The 21,236-nt window shown below is 57.1% G+C and overlaps 1 protein-coding gene across 2 annotated transcripts in view; it reads right to left on the bottom strand.

Moving 5' to 3' along the window:
• Window positions 1-8,344: 8,344 nt before the first annotated feature.
• The window catches only part of ITPKB (inositol-trisphosphate 3-kinase B), a 104,083-nt gene continuing 91,191 nt past the window's right edge, over window positions 8,345-21,236 (bottom strand). For both annotated transcript variants that reach the window (XM_020915252.2, XM_070474431.1), the window contains exons 4-8: window positions 21,011-21,224; window positions 16,233-16,437; window positions 14,051-14,152; window positions 12,415-12,486; window positions 8,345-11,562 (exon numbers count right to left, since the gene is read on the bottom strand). In XM_020915252.2, coding sequence (XP_020770911.2) covers window positions 11,347-11,562; window positions 12,415-12,486; window positions 14,051-14,152; window positions 16,233-16,437; window positions 21,011-21,224 — 809 coding nt within the window. In that variant the 3' untranslated portion in view covers window positions 8,345-11,346. The remainder of the gene's footprint in view (window positions 11,563-12,414; window positions 12,487-14,050; window positions 14,153-16,232; window positions 16,438-21,010; window positions 21,225-21,236) is intronic.

The raw sequence follows: 21,236 nt of genomic DNA, 5'->3' as shown, positions 1-21,236 counted from the left end.
CGTGGGTGCAGCTGCCGGCCGACGGCTCCATCTGCAAATGTCGCCCAGGTACCTCTGCCTCAAGTCATCCAAACTAAACTCACCTTCTCCCCTCCTCACCCACCCCCTTCCTGCTTCTCCTCCTGACTTTCCCCTGCCCCAGTCTACCAGCTGGTCACCCTTGGGCACCCAGGCCCAGCCCTCCCACAGCCATGTGTGGATGGGCACCCACACCACGCCTCTCACATTTCTTCAGTCCATGGTCTCCACCTCTTTCCAGGACCCTCTGGCTTATCCTCACCTCCTATTGAGTTCCCTCACCTCGTCTGTCCCCTCCACTCTCCCCCAAGGCACAGGCAGCCAGAGCCATCTACCACTACAAATGTGATCTCATCACGTCCTGGCATAAAAGCCTCTGGGCGGTGGGAGAAAGTCCGCACACTGCACCAGAGTTGTGCCTGGCCCTGCCCTTCTCCCATCCTATCCTCTCGTGTTCCCCCCATCCCCACCCCGGGCTCCATACAGACCCTCTGCTCCTGCCGCCTGGAGTGACAGCTGACCCGTGTCCTCCTGTGTGCCTCGTGGCTCCGCAGGTTCTATTCCATCTGCCCCCAAGCCTTCCGGATAATTCCTACTAGGTCTGTCAGCCGACCTTGGGTGGCCTCCTCTGCAAAGCCTCTGTCCTGCGGCCTCCTTGCCCCTCTCCTGGAGCAGGGGCCCTCTCTGTGTGCTGGCAGAGCCCCATGCGTTCCCCTGCACGGCCCTCTTCACACTGCATTGCACGCGCCCGCTCACCTGCCCACCTGCATGCCTCGCTTTACACCTGGCTCTGGTATTTTCTTGCCGTATAATCTTGGTCAAATTATCTAGCTTCTCTTAAGCCTCAGTTTTCTGATTTAGACAACATGGGCAATAATACTAATAGTACCTCCCTCAGCTGGGTGTTTCAAGGATTAAGTGAGGCAATGTATACACCATGCTCACCATCATGCCCCCCAACCGGCCCCAGCAAACCCTCTGTGATGGCCACTGGTGATTCCTTCATCACTGCCATGGCCACTGTGTCCGCGTTAGTTAAAGACATAACTAGGCTGGAAGAATAATGGAAACAGTGAGAGACTTTATTTTCTTGGGCTCCAAAACCACTGCAGATGGTGACTGTAGCCATGAAATTAAAAGATGTTTGCTCCTTGGAAGAAAAGCTATGACCAACCTAGACAGCATATTAAAAAGCAGAGACATTACTTCGCCAACAAAAGTCCATCTATTCAGTGGCAGCTTCTTGTTCCATAGGGTTAAGGAAGATTTTGAGGAAATAAAAGTTGTTTGGAAAACTCCAGGTGTAGTTGCTTTGTATGTTGTGATGGGTAGAAAGGATGAAGTGAAGTGTGAATGCCCCTCACACCCTCCATCTTGCCTCAGACTATGAATAGGGCCCAGTATAGGGGCTACTTTGTTTTCTACTCCCTCCCCCCAATATAAAAAAATATATATTTATTTTTTAAAAGTTCATCTAGGCAAAGCTATGATTTTTCCAGTAGTTATGCATGGATGTGAGAGTTGGACCATAAAGAAAGCTGAACGCTGAAGAATTGATGCTTTTGAACTGTGGTGCTGGAGAAGACTCTTGAGAGGCCCTTGGACTGCAAGGAGATCCAACCAGTCCATCCTAAAGGAGATCAGTCCTGGGTGTTCATTGGAAGGACTGACGTTGAAGCTGAAACTCCAATACTTTGGCCACCTGATGCGAAGAGCTGACTCATTTGAAAAGACCCTGATGCTGGGAAAGATTGAAAGCAGGAGGCGAAGGGGACAACAGAGGATGAGATGGTTGTATGGCATCACTGACTCAATGGACATGAGTTTGAGCAAGCTCCGGGAGTTGATAATGGACAGGGAAGCCTGGCATGCTGCAGTCCATGGGGTCACAAAGAGCTCAGCACGACTGAGCAACTGAACTGAACTAAGGCTGGAAGAAGCCATGAAAGGAAGGGAACTTTCTCTTCTCCAGGGCATTCCTGGAGGAAGGAGGCTCGCTGAGCAGCTGGGCTCCCAGACCTGTGGGTTAAGTGAACTCCCCACCTATCTTCCATCATCTCCATTTCTTCCTGTACATTGTAATGCACATGTCTGTCCAGAAGGAGGCACCCTCCTCTGACTGCTCTCTACTTCAGGAGCCTCTGTAGGCTGCAGTCTTTATTTCACTCTAGCACGTGTTCTCTAAAGCATGACTAAACTTGGGCATTTTCTCCCATTGAAATAAAACAGGGCTGCTGTCAACAGCAAATTGTCTCAGTAAGATACTGCCTGTCCATGATTTGCAGAAACTATTTTTAAAATAACCCAAATACATGTTGCCACATTGCAAACCACAGAAATTAGCATTGCATGCCCAGTCACTACCCCTCAAATTGCTTTATTAATTCACGAGTTTGGAAGGCTCGGGACTGGAAGGTGGAGTTGGAAATAGCCCCAGGTGTTAGGTAGCACAGGGGCTCTGTTATGGACTGAATGTTTGTGTGTTTCCACCCCCCACACCCCCTCTCACAGCACCCCTACCCCACCCCATTTATATGCCGAAGCCCTAACCCCCAATGTGACTGTATTTGGAAATGGGGCCTATGAGGACCTGATAAAGGTTATGTGAGGTCATAATGGTGGGGACCTCATCAGATAGGGTTGGTGCCTTTAGAAGGCGAGAAAGAGACACAAGAGCTGACTCCTCCCCACCTGCTGCTCGGGTGAGGACACAGAGAGAAGGCAGCTGTCTGCAAGCCGGGAAGCGAGCTCACCCCAGACACCAGTCCCTGCCAGACCTTCATCCCGGACTTCCAGAACTTGGATAAACTCCTGTTGTTGAAGCCGCCCTGTGTATGGCTTTGGGTTATGCTTTGAGACAGGCACCTACCCAGGGAAGCCCTTCCCTTTCTTATGTTATCATTGTTGTTAGTATTATATCAAGCTAGTTATTTTCTCATTGGAAAAAGATAACCTCAAGCCCTCACCTTTTGCTAAAGTGTGAAAGCCCTCTTCTCACTCAGCACTTTCCACTGCCTCCCTGATTTCTCGGCTGAATATGTCATCTCAGGCCTCTGTGTGTCACGCTGAAGCCAGGAGCGGGCCAACGCCATCACAGTAAAGAGAAAAAAAATGACACATGAGCGGTGTCCTGGTGTTTTCAAAAGTTAGGATGCATTTTCTGTTTTTCTGTGGAAAGGCCCCCTGTGAGCCAGCACAGGCACTTGGCCCTGCACAGGCTACTGGGGTGGGGTGGGCTGAGCAGTGATGTCATGCTGCTGCGTAGGCTGCGCTTCCCTGAAGGGTCACCTAGAATCTAGAACAAACAGTGCCTCATCAGACAGCTCCTGATCCAGGGACCCCCGCCAACCCCCTAAGGCTGGCTGGAGACCAGGTGCAGCCTCTTGTTCTTGGGGGCTCTGCAGCTCAGCACCCACCCCTAGGAGAAGCCGTGCTTGGGATGAACATCCCCAGGGCCTGGTCAGGTTTATAGTCACCGACACCAGGACTCATGGCTTGACAACAAGCCATCCCAGCACTCCTGTGATGCAGCCAGTGTGGGGACAAATGTGGCTGCTTGGGAGGCTCGGGCATGTAGGGTCATGGAAAGATCTAGAGCTTTAGTTCAAAGGCTGATTCAACTGCGTGACCTTAGGTAAGTTATCCACCCTCTCTGTGCCTCTTGTGTACAAAATGGGATTAACAAAGCCCATTTTGTGAAGTTTTTATAAGTTTTTAGGTAGCCTTAAGTCACCTGATATGGTGCCTGACAGGTGGCAATTTTTCACCACAAGCGTTGGAGGACGTTTTGGTGAAGGGCCAGATAGTAAATATTTTAGGTTTTGCAGCTGTTCAGTCTCTGGCAACTACTCAACTCTGCTGTTTGGTACGAAAGCAGCCATATGCAGTACATGAAGGAGCGGGCATGGCTGTTTCCCATAAAGCTCTGCTTAGAGACAGGTGGGCTGCAGTTCTAAGATGACGCCTGTTTAGAAGGTCTCCTGGTTAAAGGAGAGGATGGAGGGGGTACAGAGGCCGGGCAAGTCTCCCATGCAGAGACGTCCTTGCAGTGAGGGGAGGGGTGGGACACATGTCCATGATGTATTGTTGGGAAGGGCAATTACAGTGCAAGAGTTCTTAAGCCAGGGCCCACGTACTATCTGGGAATTTCTCAAGGGGCTTTGTGGAGTGTCTGGAAGTCCCTGCATTCATATATAAATTTGTCTGTGCATTTGCTTATGGAAATTTTTCTGAGAAGAGGGTTCATAGCTCCCTCTAGATCAGGGGTCCCTAACCTCTGGGCCATAGACCCTTACCTCCTGTTAGATCAATGGCGGCATTAGATTAAAGTGCACAATAAACGCAACGCACTTGAATCATCCTGAAACACCACCCCCCGAAGTCCAACCGCACCCCAAGTCCCTGGAAAAATTGGCTTCCACAAAAACTGGTCCCTGGTGCCAAAAACATTAAGAGTCCACTGCTCTAGATTATCTCAGGCATCCATGATCCTCAAAAGGTGAAAAGCCAGTGTTAAGCCACATGACTCCCCTGATTTCAGTGGCATTCTTGGGGAGACCCCAGGGCCATGTCAGATGTGGGAAGGGAGGTCCCTTGGCTAAGCAGGCCGCATCTGCTTAGGGGGCCTACAACCCCCAAGAACTCCCCCTAACTGCTGGGCCCCATACTATCTCAAGGAGGTGTCCTGCTGGTCTCTGGGGCAGAGACAGCCTCCATGTTGTCCAGACAGCTGAGAACTCTCCAGCCGGCCCTCTGGAGACTCTCAGAGAGCGCTGTTCTTTTCAACCTCTCTCGCCTCCCCAGACCTGGAACATCTGCAGGGCCGTTTGACACGTCCAGCTTCCTGCCCAGCTGGGTGTGGGGGTAAGTCCCTCAGCCAGGGAAATGCAAGAGAAAGAAGAGAGGATTGTCAAATGGGAGCTGCCCTGCTGGTGTTTATGGAAAAAAAGCTCCTCACCAGACTTAGTTCCCACAGCACCCTAGAAACTGGAGCAACCCAGCAAAGTCCTGTGTTGCCCCCCACAGTGCAGGATCCACGACGTCCCCCGGCCCCCACTCCTACCCAGCGTTGACCCAGCACGGGCACCTGTGCTCAGGTTGCTGAAGGAGCTGGAGTGTCATCCCAGAGATGCACACAGACAACCATTGGGAATATCCATTCCTTCCTGCCCCCCAGGACCGACCCCTGACCCTAGCGTGAAGGCCTCTGTAAGCTTCCCTCCTGTCCACGTTGCCCTCATCCCTGCCTCGATTACCCCACCCCCACCTTTGCCCTCAGGGACTGCTCTTCTTAATGAAGTGTCAGCGCATCAGCCTTTACCTTGGCGTCTGTGTTTCAGGGAAGCCAGCCAAAGCAGCTGGTATCACAAGTGGTTCTGGGAAGTGGCAGGGTGACTGACCTTCCAGTTCCCCACCACACAGGTCCCCGACAGCTGGTCGCCCTTAGGAAGCAGAACCTCAGGGTGGGGTGGTGATATCAGCTTGCCCACCAGGCCATGTCTGTGCCCAGGGCTCTCCCACTTTGTTCCGGTCGAGTGCGGGTGGAAGGTGAGCAGGGGCAGGCCCGTGACTGGCCGAGGTACGTGAGCTGACTTAGTTCTGGAAGGGTCCATACTTACTTGCTGCGCCAAGGTCAAACCCCCCTGAGGCACTGGAGTGATCCCCACCACCCCACTGCCGCCTCATCCTGTCTCCACCTATGAAGTGTGTGGCCTGCTGGTAGCAGGGTCCCTGAGCTCCACTGGTTCACGTGCTGACTCTCCTTCCCCAGGACAGGCAGGGTTTGACGGGCCACCTTGGCCACTGAAGCTTGTCTGAAGCAGGCAGAAAGACCCAAGATCCCACTAACTGAGTCAGAGGATGGCTATTCCCCACCCAGGGGCACATGTACCCTGGTGGTACACATGCTTGTCTAAAAGTGTCCCCACGGCCTGGGGTCTGGTCCTTTCTCTGTGGCCCAAGCCTCTAGGGGACACGTAGGGTCCACTCCAAGTCAGCAGGATGAGGAGTGCAGAAGCTGAGAAGGCCTGGATGCTCCTGGTCCCCTGACCGCAGAGCTGAGAGGAGCCCCGGTCGAGTGGGTGGCCCAGGTCCCAGGCAGGGGGTAGGGATGGCACCTCTGGTGGGTTGTAGCGATGTCTCCATCAGTCTATGCAGGAGACACAGGAGGCTGAGTAGGGAGACCAGGTGGACACAAAAGGCCAGGGTTTCACGGCCACAGGAGCTGCACATGGGTTGGGAGTGATCACAAAGCCTGGTGGGGGGAGGGGTGATGATGGTGAGGAGAGGGAGTGACACTCATCCGTCCCAGAAAGTGCTTGTTGAGGGCCTTCATTGTTGTTCTTTAGTCTCTCAGTCCTGTCCGGCTCTGCAACCCCATGGACTAGAGCCAGCCAGGCTCCTCTCTGTCCGTGGGACTTCCCAGGCAAGAATACTGGAGTATTCTCCATGAGTGCCTCTACTGGGCAATTATTGGCAACGGCAAAATCTAAAGAAAGACACTGAGAACGGATGGCTGAAGGAGGCACAGACAAGAAGGCAGGAGAGGGTGGAGGCCAGGTAATCCATGCCAGCTGGGAGCAGCTCTTCTCCCGCCCAAGGAGGGGCATCTGTGTCCCCGACAGCCATGGTCACTGGGGGTGCTCAGGGACCCCATCAACATTGCCTGAGCACCTGCCGTGTCTGGCCCTGCAAAACGTCATTAAAAGGTCAAGTCTCTGCTCTCGGAATGGAGGAGACAGACCCCAAGTCCTGTAGACGGTCTGGAGCACTGCGCAGCGTGCGGGAGATGAGTGTGGCTGGGATACACTTGCTTTAGCCAGGGGTTCAGAGACTTTTCCAAGGAGTTAACATGGGAGCCAAGAGCTAAAGGATGCTATCTCTGCTGAAGTTCCCCGGAGAGCAAAGCCTGAGGAGGAGGCTTGTTTCCTGCTTCTTCGTCAGAATGAAGCCCCACTGGATCCTCCAACTTACAAAGATGCCCTTGCCCCCACCCCCAGACACCCCTCAAGGACGTGGGGTGGGAAGGACAGCACACACAGCACCCAGCACCATGGTCTCCAGGGCCTTTATTCAGGAAGGTACAGAGCCTGTGAAGTCTGTGTGACAGGCACGGTGCAGGGGTCTGGAACAGCTCACTTTTCTCCAGTGAAGCTTCTGTGTCAGAATGAAGACCAGCGCTGGTCTCATCTAATAGGACCTTTGGTTAGCTGCATCCGTCAGGCAGGTGGGTGTGTGGTGCAGGAGCAGGGACCCAGTGACCTGTTCCTGTCTCCCATTGGGGAAAGGTTTGTACCTCAGGGACAAGGGGTGTTAAATTCCCCTGACTTCAGAGTTATACAGGCACAGGCCTGGGCACGTCCCAGGGAAGGAAGGGCAGGAAGCAGGTGGGATGAACCTGGTTGGAGCCCCACGAAGCCAGTGCGGGGCATGGACAGGAAGGAGATCCAGGTGTGAGAATGAGCAGTCACCACGGGGTAACCTGGGGAGAGCAGTCCAGGGACAGAAGGTGCACAGGCACTGTGGCTTTTTGTGCTTCTGTCCTGTCACTTTTCAAAATGATAACGAAGGATGAACCAGCCCCCTGGATACAGAATGCTGGGTTCTGCAAATGAAGCTGCCAGCAATCCAGAGCTGGGAGGGGCCTAAGGGAAGGGCATGGCGAATCCTTGATGCGCTGCCGGGGCTCCTGCTCTCAGTGGTCTTCCTCAGCCAACCCAGCCACACGGCCATTCGTTAGCCCACCAAACCCTCGCTGGGCAGCTATTATGTGCCAGGCTTGGTGCTCAGTGCCTGGGATGCATGGCAAAGATAAGACAAGCTCTCTGTCCTCCAGATGTCCTCCCAGGGAGGGAGGAAGACAGAACTGGTTTTGAAAACAGGCAAATTCTGGATCTGAATCCCTGCTTCCCACTTATTACCCAGGACAAGGTGCTTGTTCTAAGCCTCAGTTTCCCCACTGGTAGACTATACAGCCTTACTCATGGAGCCGATACCAGGATCCAAGGGGACTGGAGACGCGAGCATCCAGAGCCAGGCTCTGTAAGCAAAGGCTGCTGGCAGCTCTGCCAGCTCCGGGGCAGAGCAGACTGTGGCTTCGTCCCTGAGTTACTATGTGAAGTTTTCATGGGAAGAGTAGAAAAGAGTTTTGAAAAGCATTTAAAATCCTTTGCCGATTAAAATATTACCCAATCTGACACCCCACACCTGGGAGTTGTCATAGCCCCACTGGATCCTCCAACTTACAAAGATACCCTTGCCCCCGCCCCCAGACACCCCTCAAGGACATGGGGAGGGAAGGACAGCACACACAGATGGCACCCAGCACCATGGTCTCCAGGGCCTTTATTCAGGAAGGTACAGAGCGTGTGAAGTCTGTGTGACAGGCACGGTGCGGGGGTCTGTAACAGCTTTTCTCCAAAGGTGTGGCGAGGAGAGGGGTGCAGAGGGAAGGAGGACACCCGGGGGAGTCGTCTTCTCCAGAAAAAGGCACTGGCAGGGGGTGAGCACCTCGCCTCTTCCCAAGCAAGGGCCTGGGTTATATACACACGGGGGTTGACCAGACGCAGAGAAACTCCAAGCTAAATACAGCTAACGGTGGAAAGAGTTCATGGGGAGTGGGGAGGGGAGGGGCACAGTGGCCAAGGCTACATCCGGGTTCTTTCCACTGGGTGGGAAAAGGCGTTCAGAAAGAAGGCAGAGCTTTAAAGGAGAAGTAGCATCCAGCCTCTCAGACTTAGTGTTCTGTGCAATTGAAAAACCCACAAAATAAATATAACTTAAAAACCTCTTACATGACACTAAAAGCACATTTGGGACAAGCAGTTGAGAACCCCCCTCCACTGCTGAGCAGTGCTGAACCCCAGGAGCCCCGGGGCCCCACGGGGCCACCCACTCACTCGTATGCAGGTGTGCACACCTCATCCCTCCCTCCTGACACCTGCAGGGCCAGGACCGGGCTGGCTGGGGGAGGTTTCCAGACTGCCTGAATCCCACTCCAGGATCCATCCATCCCACTTGGACAACGGAGGAGTGGGGGACAGCGGGGAGAATGGGGTGAGAGAGGAGCTGTGCAGCAGAACTAGCATGGGAAATACAAAACCCTCAAACCCCTAAGTAATAGAATAACCCCACAGATATACCACTTTCTACCATTCACATATATACTTGTAACCCAAAGCAAAGAATTGCCAAGAGGAGGCCCTCTGGGGCACCTTTAATGAACAAATCACTTGTATATTAGCACATTGTTTGCAAACAACTGGTGTCTGCTTAAAGTGCTTGGAAAGTTTGTTCTCTTCAATCGGTTAAGCTGGTCCCCTGTAATTTTTGTTCATAGCATTATTATTTTGCTTTAGCAAACTTTTTTTCATAGATAGAATGAGGGTAACTTGGCCAGCCCCTAGTGGCGCTTTACATCTGAATTCATGATGTCCCAGAACCCCCCCACCCCCACCCCAGACAGTTGCAGCACAGACCCCGGGGGTCCCTTCTGACCTAGCTGACCACAGCTCCCAGACCCCAAGCTGACTTTGGCGCTTCTGCCTTCTGGGGTCACGTGGTGTCACGAGCTCTCTAGTGCTCAGCCAGGCGGGGGTGCGACCTTTAGCAAGTCTGCCCACACTGGAGCTCACTGCTGTTTTGAACAAGAGCCAGGAAGTTGAAAAGTGATTTCCTTTTTTAAAATCTGTACTTACACATCCTCGTGTGTCCCACCCTCCACCCCCACCAACTGTCACTCACCCAAGATGAAAAGGGAAATGTAAGTCATGCGGGCAAGTTGACAGTACCCCCAGAGACCCAGGGGTGACAGGGGGCAGCCCAAGAAGCCCTCCCTGTGGACTGGTCCTCCAGGCACACACACCTGGGGACACATCCTCTCCACATGTCCCCGGAGCATCTCCCTGCAGAGCAATGGGCCCAACCTCCTGCAGCACAGGTGAGCACCTGGGGCACAGCACCAAATGGCCAGAGAGCTGGAGTTTTGTTCTTTAAAAGTCATGCGAGATCTACATCCTTCTCAGTAATACAGACCTACTTGCTTTACAACTAAAATAAGGCTTACAACCCTAACCCTAACCCTATGAATCTTCAAGCAACCTAGCAACCCCAGGAAGAGATGCCTGGCACCTTCCACACATTCAGGAAGTTGCCCCCACCACATTTGGGAAATGGGTCTAAGCCCTCCAGGCTACTAAGAGTATTTCAGGGGGAAAATGATGCCAGTGAGCCAATGTCCTGCTTCCTCCTTGCTCAGCACTGGCCCGAGGCTCTGCCCCCTAACTGCTGGGCACTCTGGGTTTCACGAGAGCCCCGGGTGTGCATCAGGGGGGGCAGCTGGCACTAGGAAGTGGGGAGGCGAGAGAACAGGAGAGGAATGTCCTCTGCAGGTTCCTTCTCCCCGTGACGCTGCCTGGGCCCTGGCCCGCTGCCCTCCAGCCCTCACGACCTCTCAAAGTAAGGTGGGAAGTGGGAGGCGCAGGTGGGAGGCCCCAGGGGTCAGGGGACATCTCTGAAAGCTCAGGTTTGCAGAGTGTCCCCCTGAATTCATGCCAAGACCACAGAAGGAAGAACAAAGCTCCTGCCTGCGCCCTCCCGGGAAGGTCAATGTCAGAGAGCTCAGTCAAGTGGGATCTGGGACCTTTGGATCCTGGGTCTATCCCAGTGCTGGGGCGTTGCAATACCCAATGGGAGGGGTCCCTGCTTTGGCAGACCTACAAAGGCCACCAGGGCATCTCTGGGAGTCCCTCGGCTGATAAACAGAGCATCTTTTATTCACAACTGACATTCTGTTCCCAGTAGTTTTGTGCCCCAAATACCAGAAAGCCTGGCAGCAGGTCGCCACGTCCAGAGAAACAGTGGACCCATCCCCTTAAAGGGTAAGGCAGAAGTGGGCTACACCTAACAGTGCCATCACAGGCACCAGCCACCAGGGGGCAGCAGGCCCCCACAGGTAACCTGCCCAGAGGCTGGGGGGCTCTTCTGCTAGGGTCCCCTCTGGAGCCAGGAACCCCATGGCTGCCTAAGCCTCCCTCCAGCTCTAGACCCTACTGGCCTCCCAGCAGGCAGCCAAGCCTGGGTTTGGGCATTTCTCTGCTAGTAGGAGACCCTACTGACAAAGAAAGTGGAAACCCCAGCTTCAAGCCCTTCAATAAGGAAGTAACTAGAAAATCTCATCTCTTCTACAAAGTGTCTTGTAGTGCCGATCGACCAGGAGGGTCAGTGCTGGGGCTTCCACCCAGCGGGGGAGTGAAGGAAAAATTCAGAAGGAGAAGGAAAGCAAGGAGGCAAAGAGGCCAGGGCGGTGGTGAGGCGGGGCAGAGGGTGGCCTCAGGCGAGCGGGGCACTGGGGCACATTTCCGTCAGGATGTCGATGAGGTTGTTCAGGCCCGAGAGGTAACCGTCCTCCCGGTTCCCTTCCTGCCACGGGATGTCATGCTGCAGGGTCTGGCCCTCGGGCAGGGGCGTGGTTTTCCCAAAGTCGATCATCCACACCTTGGCCTGTTCCTTCTTGTCGTGGATGAAGAGGAGGGAGCTGCCGATGACCTGGAGGGGAGCAGGGAGATGAGGCCGGGAAGGGCCAGGCCCCGCCCTGACCTCCCCCTGCTGCAGACCAGGCTCGGGAAAGCCGGAGACCTCAGTGTGAGGTGGGCAGAGCTGCACTCAGGTGAGGCCCAGAGCCCACGGCTCCATTCCCGCATTCTCTCCTGGGCAGCAGAGCCCAGGAGGGTGGCCATGCCCAGGGCAGAGTGCATGGGATCCAGAACAAGACCACCCACAGTGTGAACAGAGCCACGGAGGAATGTCCAGGGTGGCAGACCCTGTGCATGTGTGTGCATGTTCTCACGTGGGCCTGGGCTCCCCAGCAAGTCAGGGTCTCATGAGCCCCTCTGGGTACTGCTGTCAATCCCCAAATCCTCTCTCTCTCAGGCTCCTTGCGTGCTGCTCTCTGCCCGCAGAGAAAGGCAGGAGCCCTGCTCCAGAGTGGTACCCTGAGACCTGCCTGCCCTTCCTAAAGATCTCGGGGTGGTGATGGAGGGCTACCTGGCTACTCCAGAGGCTCAGGGAGCCTCCGGTGTGGGAGACACAAGTCTGCCACAGCCACTCAGAACGGCGGAGCCCCCGCGGCCGGGAGGGAGAGGGAGGAGAGGGCGACGGGACCACAGCTCAGTCCCCGTGGCCGTCCCGGGGAACCTGGCAGATGGCTGCAGTGTGGTTCGTGCGTGGAGTGAGGGGCCTGACCCGGCTGCAGTCAGCCTAAGGATGGCCCCCAGGCTTCAGGAGCAGGTCTGCTGGCGTGGGGGGCAGGCCCACAACTCAGGCAGGTGCGCCCCGAGGCCATGGCCCACCACACAGAGCACAGGTCTCCACCCCTGAGGACAAACGCCTGACACCTACCTCGTGGCACTTAAAGAAGGGAGAGATTTCCAGGGTGGCCCGGATGTCCTTCAGCCGGTCCCGGTAGGCAATCTGAGAACAGAAAGATGCCCAGATTTTTAAATATATCGGGGTGGGGGGTGTGGTGGCTAGGTGTCATTTAGCCCGTTAAGAGTTGCTGACGTCAGCATGAGAGGGTCCTTACACTCTGATTATTTCAACCTCCTCATCTAGAAATGAAGAAACTGAGGCGCCATGAGGGCACGGCAGCCGGGGCCCTGATCCCACGCTCCCTCTACTCCACACTGCCTCGTGACAGGAGGTGCCGGGGTGGAGGGGAGTCAGCTCCAGACGCCCCTCGCACAGGGGTTAAGTCTATTCTGGAATGCCAGCAGTGTGGAGGCAGCACCCAGAGAGCCCGGTTGCCATGGTGCGAACTTCCTGACACAAACTTAAGTGCCCTGAACTTTTGAAAAGAACAGCATAGAAGAGCCAAAGCCACAAATCCCTCTTCCAGTGGCTTCTCCGCAGAGCTGTGCTGGCCCTGGGGTGTCCAGACTCCTGGGGGGCTGCGAGAAGGGAAGCCCGCTGCACACAAGCACTTAGGGTCCCCTCGACGCCCATGTGGAGCAGCGCCAGCCTGGGGCTGAGCGCCAGCAACAAACCCTCCTTGTCCGGGCGCGGGCACAGTGCACTCTGCAGCAGCTCTACTGAGCTGGGGCACCTGTCCCACGCCTGAAGCCTCAGCTCTTACCACGGGCCAAAGTCTCTCGGCTGGAGAAGGCAAGAGGGAGATGCCCCAGTACCAGCTGGTGCCAAGTCTCCTTGGAGAAGGGCTGTCTGGGTCCAGCCCTCTAGCTCAGCAGTCCTGGGGAGCCCGTGCAGGAGAAGGCACCTCTCAAGCGGGATCCAGGGCCCACCTCCCTGGTGTAGTCAAGTCCTTGACGGTCACAGGGTGCCCTGTAATTGGGGTGTGGGGGCTCAACACGCCCTATCTCACATGATCCCAGGGCTCAGAGCATCTGTCCAGCCTGCCTACAGCAAATGAAGTCATCTGTCACGAACTTCTGCCACCCACACCTCCAGGCGCAGAGAGCCCGTCAGTTCTTGCAGGGGAGCATGATGTGACATCTCAGCCCCAACCCCCGCACACTTCCGTCACTCCGTCTCAGCCTGGTGGAGGGCTGGCCAGGCCTAGAAGTGCAGGGACCAGCAGGCCGCCGGCCCACTGGGTGTGTGCCCCACCTCCTCCGCTTTCCTAGCTGCGTGCCCTTGACCACTCAGTCTCCTCATCTGGAAAATGGGGACAAGGATGCCGAGCCGCTGCAGGCGGCTGCTGTGAGGGTTTGGTGAGCACTTGGCGTAATACTTGGCAGGCAGTGGGCAGGGGGGCGGGGGGGAGGCTAGGGGAACACAGTGTTGGAAAGGACTGCTCTGAAGGGGATGGAGACGTTTTGGGGAGCTGAGTTTCTGGCGAAGGGAAAAAACGAGCACATGTTCACCTGCAGACAGGCTGACAACCACACCACCTCCCTCTCTACCTTCCAAGCAGAAGTTTGAGGCCAGGGTTTTCTGCATGGGTACCACGGCTCAGTCTTGGGCTGGGCAAGAACCCCCAGAGAGGGCCCAGCCCCTTTGCGGGGGGCACCTGACTCACCAGGATGTTTGGGTTTCCTTTAGTGAATTCTCTGAAGGCCTCAATCACCTGCTCCCTCGTTTTGGTCTTCTTGAAGTCCCGGTTCACAGAGCCGTCTTCTTTCTGAGGAGAACGACACCCACCCGGGAGGCAGGTCAGCAGACAGCCCACAGGTGGGCACTGCACTCATTCCCCCGCCCCGTGCTTCAGAGCCAGGAGCCCCAAACTGACCCCCAGGCAGTGAGGTGCCCGCGTGCAGCACCAGGAGGCAGGCGCCGGACTGACCGGGCACAGGGCGGTTAATCGGACGCACAGCAGAGGGTGCCTGGCCTGGGTCCTGGCTGAGGAGGAGTGGATGGCACCAGCGTCTCAGGCAGAGGAAGAGCATTAGGAAGGCCTGGAGGCCTGAGGGGCGCTTGGGCCAAGATGGGGGAGCAAGGCCGTGACAGTTGCCCATCCTGAGGATCCCGAGTGTGAGCAGCGGGGTTCTGAGGGAGCCGCACGGGCCTCCGCTGCCCCTAGAGGCCGGGATCCTGGAACCGGGGTGCCAGAAGGTCCCTGCTGCCCAGGGACACCCTTGCTCACCACAGGAGAGAGGCGCCCCTTGCCCCACGTTCAGATTCCCTTTGTAACTACAGGTATCTGACTTAGGTTCCCTGAAAGCTGAGGTTTAACAGCCCACCCGGCTCCCAGCCCCGCCCAGCACACAAAATGGGTCCATTTCCTGAGCCCGGTGCTAAGTCTGTTCCAGGAAGACCAGGCAACTCGTGGGGCTTATTTAGCACCTCCATGAGGAAATCTGTTCCTTAAGATCAAAGAGTGAGCAAGGATGGCTCCCCTAGGAGCCCCCAGACGTGGGTCTGTGCACCCCAGGAGCTGAGCTTAAGGCACTGTGGCTGCCTCTGCAAGAACAGGCAGGACCCTGGGCAGCGTGAGACAGCTGTGGGCTGGGCCTTCCCCACCCCACAGAGGGTCTCTGCGGGGGCCCTTTCCTGGACTAAGGGAGGGGAGAGGCTGGCGGAGAGCTGGTGAAGGCAGCTGGCTTCTCTCAGAGCCCGAGAAGACGGGCTGCGGGCTGCTCCCACACAGCTGGATGACAGAGACCAGAAGACCCAGCTTGAGATGGAGAGAGAGGTGAAGGGGAAAGCAGACTGCCTCAGACAGATCCAGAAAGGAAAAGGAGCGCTGAGAGGGAGAGGATGTGCATATAACAACACTGGACGCAGAGCACAGCATAAGCTGATTTCAGAAGACAAGGGAGGGGCAAGTGGCTTTCTCAGCTCGTAAAGCAGCTGTCCTGGGGGCCACTGCCCAGCAGAAACTTCCACCCAATGCCATCTGCAAGGAAGCTGCCCTGGTTTCACTCACTCGGGACTCACGCCCTACTCTGGGCAAGGGCCGGCCAACATGAGCCAAGAATGGACAGAGCAGAGACACCCAAGAACGCTCAGGGACTGTCCTCCACTGACAGGGATGGCTGCCTGAGACCTAGGGGCCAGCACCTCACACCATGCTGCTTGAGGCGAAACACACGTCTGAGCTGACCCCCAGATCCAACAGCAAGGGCGGCGTCTAGGAGCCAGGGTCTGGGGAAAGCATTCTCAGGCCCTACTCAGATGAGTGAAAGGGAAAGAAAGGAGAATGAGGTGGCTCGGAAGTTGGGAGGTGGCCTCGGTGCAGGCTCCCCAGAGGTGTTTGGTGACTTGGACGGAACAGTGCCTAGTCCTGCCCGCCTGGGCAGATGACTCGGATGTCAAAGCAGCTAGCAGGCTCCCTCCCTTGCCTGCATCTCACTGTAAGTCCTCATTTTGGGACCCTGGGGAGAATGAGCCAGCTCCCAGCCCTGATATCCAGGCAGGGACCTCCTGGGTGGGTACTCAGGGCAGGGCATGGTCTAGACTGAAGGCAGGGTCATTTGTAGAGAGCTTACTGCTGGGCAGGGCTAGAAGCTACCCCTGCTCCAAGGCCCCAGCCCCCTCCATGGCCATCCTACCCGGACTCAGATCAAGGAGTAGGCCAATTTCCCCAAACGTCTGCCCCTGGGGTTGGCTGCCCATGCCCTGGGTCTATACTGGGAGGAATCTTACAGCCTCTGAAGGACTAACCCCTGGGGTGAATGTTGGTAGGATCTAAGGACCCAGTCCTTTCCCATCCAGGAGCTGGGCAGCTCAGGCAGCTTCAGGCCCCACCGGGCCGTCCTCACCTTGATGCCCTCGATCCTGAACCCGAGGGTGGCCGTGGAGCTGATGGTTTCCCTCCACTGCATGTACCGCGGCTTGGTCACGGCCCGCTGGGCTTTCTCCTCCTCGGTCGGGGCCTCTGGGTCCACCTCAATCATCTTCTGGTACATGTCCTTCCGGAGGCTGGGCTTCTTCCGGGCCTTGGTGAGCTCCTCCTCCAGGTAGGTCCTGCGAGGGAAGGGAGGCCTCATGAGGGCCACTGGCTGGACCGAGGCCCACTGGCGCCTTGCCAGAGGGCTGCAGTCAGCTTGGCCAAGCCAGGCTCACCCAGGGCGGGCACATGTTGGGTTGGGCTGGGCCTGGCTCTTTACAGAGACCGGGGCAGCCGTGCCTAATGGGGGCAACTTCATTCTGAGACCACTGGGATGGCCTGACAAAGCCCAAGGAGCCCTTCCTTCTTGGGGAAGCTCAAAGGATCTGCGGGGGAGGAGGAGGCAGGGCAGCTTGGGAGCTCGTCCTGCTGGGGTGAGGATGGGGAGGGGGCTGAGGGCAGGTCCATTCAGGGCCCAGCCTCCCCGCCCCCCATGGCTGCCTGGGACGCTCCCAAGAAGCGAGGGCTTCGGAAGCCAGCACCTGTGTGGGTCTGGAAGCATGTTCTGTCCCTCTACCCTGCCCATCTCCCTGGTGCTCTTGAGGGCTCTCTCTGAAGAGAGAACACTTTCTTGAGTAAAAAGGCCAGGCCAGAAGGCGGTCTCTGAAGGAGCCACAGTGCTGGAGGGAGAAGCATGATGGAGGGGAGGAGAGGGGAGCCTTGGGGCTCCTTTTGCTACAGAAGAGACATGCTGGGCTTTTCCTGACTCTCAGACACCAGGCCTCGAGAAGATGCAGTTAGGCAAACTGTTCGCCGCCGCGCCCTCTGCACAGGTGCTGGGGGCGGGGCAGCGCGGGTCAGGGGGGTACCTGCAGGACCAACTGGCAGGGGTTCCCTAGAAATCAGCAGACGTTACAGAAGCGGGGATGGTACAGACTCTGAGCAGCCTGGCACTGAATTCCTGGCCCCAGGCTGCTTCCCTGACCCCCAGGGCCAACGGGGTGAGTCACCCCCCTGCTGCACACCCCAGGGCCAACGGGGTGAGTCACCCCCCTGCTGCACACCCCAGGGCCAACGGGGTGAGTCAACTCTCCTGCTGCATATCAGACGCCCACCCTCCTCCCTGCTACTATTTCAAACTCCCCGTCACCCCCGACAATGAGTTCAGCAGCTGTCTGTGACCCTTCTTGAAACAGAAACCTGCAGCGTCAGTTAAGCAGACGGAAGTTTTCTCCCTGGGCCGGTGTGGGTGGGCATTGCCCACACAGTGGCCTGTGACAACCGGCCTGGCCTCCACCTGCCATCTGTCCCCAGGGGCTTTGCTCCACTGACACCCACCACACCTCCAACCGGCCAGCGTGGGACTCAGAACACACTAGTCAAATCTACATCTATTAAAAAGTTTCCAGAACCACTGGACCAACTCTTAACAAGAAAAAAGCAAATCTCTGGGTGTGAACTTGGGCCTGGTCATTTAGGACCTTCCAGGGAGTGACGAGGGCTTCCTAGGTAGCTCCGCTGGTAAAGAATCCGCCTGCAACGCAGGAAAGCCCGGTTCGGGAAGTTCCTATGGAAAAGGGATGGGCTACCCACTCTAGTATTCTTGGGCTTCCCAGGCGGCTCAGACGGTAAAGAAGTCACTGCAATGTGGGAGACTTGGGTTTGATCCCTGGGTTGGGAAGATCCCCTGGAGGAGGGCATGGCAATCCACTCCAGAATTCTTGCGTGGAGAATCCCATGCACGGAGGAGCCTGGCGGGCTACAGTCCCTGGGATCGCAGAAAGTCGGACACAACTGAGCGACTAAGCGCAGCACAGCACAGGGAATGATGACCAGAAGGAGGCAGTCTGCCTCAGTTGTGTCTACACACACACACATGCATGCACACACCACTATATGTACGCCCGTGCACACACACACCACCGTGTGCAGAGCCAGGTCAGTGATGATGACAGCTTCAGGGCAGAGGCTGTGGGCAGGCGGCTTCTGCGTGGACTTGCGTCATGCCCGTGTTGTGTATTTGTGTGTGTGGTGTGGAAGGGGCTGCCATCCCAATGCTCCTGAGAGCACTGCAGAGGCCTGCAGTGGATGCACTTCTGCAAAGGTTTCTCAGTAGCTCCTTAAACAGGAAGCAAGCCTCAACGTCAAATCCCTCTCCACATGGGGCTTTCTCCAAAAAGAGGCCCGCGTAGCTCAGTTTGGGCAGAGTTGCTCACCTTTCAGGGAGGAAAGGGGCTGGGCAGATGCCTATAAGGGTCACAAGCTGGATGGTGGGGTCAGGGGTCCACTGGGAAGTGTCCTGACACTGGCCCAGCCCACCTCGTCCACCCCTGTGGGAAGGTCACGCCTCCCTGTCATGTGGAGGAGCAGAGGCCCAGGGGCGAAGTCACAAGATGAAACAGAGGGAGGGCGCCTCTCAGGAAGGCAGCTGGCTCATGGGGAGCCAACAGGTGACACACCAAAGTCACCCATGCCCACCACCCTCCCCAACCTGCTTCCACAAGGGCAGAGGTGCTAAGGCAGCTCGGTCTCTGCCTGCCAGCCCCTGGCCCGAACGTCAGGAAGACACTCCTGAGTTTCCAGACACAGAGTTACAGGTTAAATCAAAGAAAACTCCCTAGAGCAAAGCAGGCTGATGTCCTTGTGGAACCGGGGTCCCAAGAATGCCCCTCGTTAGGACACCACAGGTGCCTCCATCACCCTTTCCTCAGGCCCCACCGTGACTGAGGCTCAGTCTGCTGACCAGCCCTTCCACCACAGTGACGAGTCTGTGACGAATCTGAACCCGTCCTGCTTGGGATGCAGGGTCTGTGGTGGCCCCGGCTCTGGCCTCCTCCCTCTGACAACCAGAGCCCCTGGGAAGGGCCAAGCTGCAGCCCAGGCTAGACTGGCAGTCAGAGGCCGGCTGCAGAGGTGGGCGGTGTGTCTGTCTGGCTGCGTGGCCCTGGTGAATCTCTTAGGCTCTGGTGGCCGAGGCCTACTGCCTCAGACTGGCCTGAGGCCCATCTGCCAGGACGGCTGGAAGAAGTCCCCAACACTCGGAGCACAGAAGGGCCCTCCACGCTCAGGACCCAGGAGACAGGGAAGGTGGGGCTGGAGGGGGACTGGTTTGGGGGAGACTTATCCCTTTCCCTCCACTCGGGCCCTCACTTGCCCACACTTTCAGTCTCCAAGCTCTGCCCAGGACTGAGCTAACTGTGTCTCAGCCCTGCTGGTGGCTCCCGAGAGCCCTGAGTACAATGGGACAGAGGCTCCAGGTGGCAGGGGGAAGGGGAAGCCTTGGTGAGAGGGGAGGCTCCTGTCCCCCCAGCCTGCCAGGGAACAAGACAGGCACACCGGCAGCCTTTCGGAACTGACTAGCCAGGCATTCTTCCCACGGGGTGTACTTTTTTTTGGCCGTGGTCTGACTGTACAGTGGGTGGGATGGAAGAGCAGTGGCCAAGTGGTGGCTGAAGGGACGTTCTGTCTCCTCCCTGGTGGACTGGAGATGGTGAGACCCCTGGATGGAGGGAGGAGAAGGCTGGGGACAGTGCCACAGCAAAGACTAGGACCTATACTTACCCACCAATTCGTCCCCGCCCTCGGGGCAATGCCAAGGGGACACAGCGGGCCAGCTTGCAGGGTCTGATTTTATGACACAACTCCCAGGAGGAATGAAGAGGGAAAGAAAACTGACCAGCTTGCCTGCTTCTCTCCTGCACGGACGCACACACGCACGCATGCACACACTCTCACACACACTCCTCTTTCTCAATCTCCTCTTTTAAGAAATAAAACTGCTTAAACCATCCAAAGCAAACACAGGCTCCAGCTGTGAGCTCTGCGGCTGGGAGCCTGGTCTCCCCAGCGGGCAGCGGGTGGGATGGAGGAGCCGGCGTCTGGCCGCCTCCTCTCGGCACCTGCAGCGGGGCGGCTCTCTGAGGCCTGCGGGGACTTCCCCACCCGCTGCCCTGCTGGGGAGAAGGAGTTACCCTGTGACTCCTGAGGTGAGATGGTCAGAGTCTGAGAGATGAGAAAACCCGACCAGCAAAGCAGGGACGGCGGCCAGGTCTCAGGCCCTCTGGGCTCTGCTCGCCACCTTGTCTCCTCCAGCCCACTCTTCCTGTCTCCTTCCCTCCTGGGTCCTGTCTGGGCAGAGTCTGGGATGCGGTGGGGGGCCCCGATTCCACACACAGGCCGCCCACATACACATCTGGCCATGTGTCCTGCCCCTGACCCGGGAACATGCAGCTGCCAGGCTGGGGCCACCACCAGCCCCAGTCCAGAAGGCAGAAAGCTGGTGCCTGCTGTCAGGGGGCAGGGGCGGGAGAATGGGATAACAAGAGCCTCCCTCCCGTCGCCCCTCTTGTAGCCCGTGTAACAGGAAGCCACCCCCCTGCTCGCCCCAGCAATCCCGCCTGACCAAACGTGCTGCCCTCTCCGTGGGGAGGCTCCACACTCCTCCAGGTCCCCTCGGCCCCTGGCTCACTGGAGAAGGAAAGGTGTCGTCCTGGGCAGAGCCAGCCTCCCTGTCCCCTCCACACATATGCAAGATGACCGGGGTTGGGGTCCACCCAGACCCCTGGCCTCTCCTTGCACACATGAGGCCTCAGGGACCACCCAGAAAGCCTCGCCTCCTGGGATCCCTGAGCGCCGCCGTGCCCAGGATCTGCTGCCCGGCCAGCTGGGTGCCGAGGAGCGGGCGGGCCCCGTCCCAGAAGCCTGGCTCACCTGACGCCCATCTTGCAGTCCATCACACACGGCGAGTCGAAGTCAGCCAGCAGGTCGTCCATCTGGTTGTAGCGCTCTCCATCCTTGACCACGTCCCCGTGGTAGGCAGGCACGAAGGGCTTCAGCACGTCGCCCATCAGCCTGTCCAGGCAACGCTGCTCCGACTCGCAGTGCTTCTTCAGGATCCTGCCGTTGGCAGCCGCCTTGAAGCTCCCTGCGGAGCAAG

Source organism: Odocoileus virginianus, chromosome 11 (genome assembly GCF_023699985.2).
Source record: "Odocoileus virginianus isolate 20LAN1187 ecotype Illinois chromosome 11, Ovbor_1.2, whole genome shotgun sequence".
Lineage (NCBI taxonomy): Eukaryota > Metazoa > Chordata > Mammalia > Artiodactyla > Cervidae > Odocoileus > Odocoileus virginianus.
The sequence above is the reverse complement of the archived record's forward strand: the minus strand, read 5'-3'. Positions and strand labels throughout refer to the sequence as shown.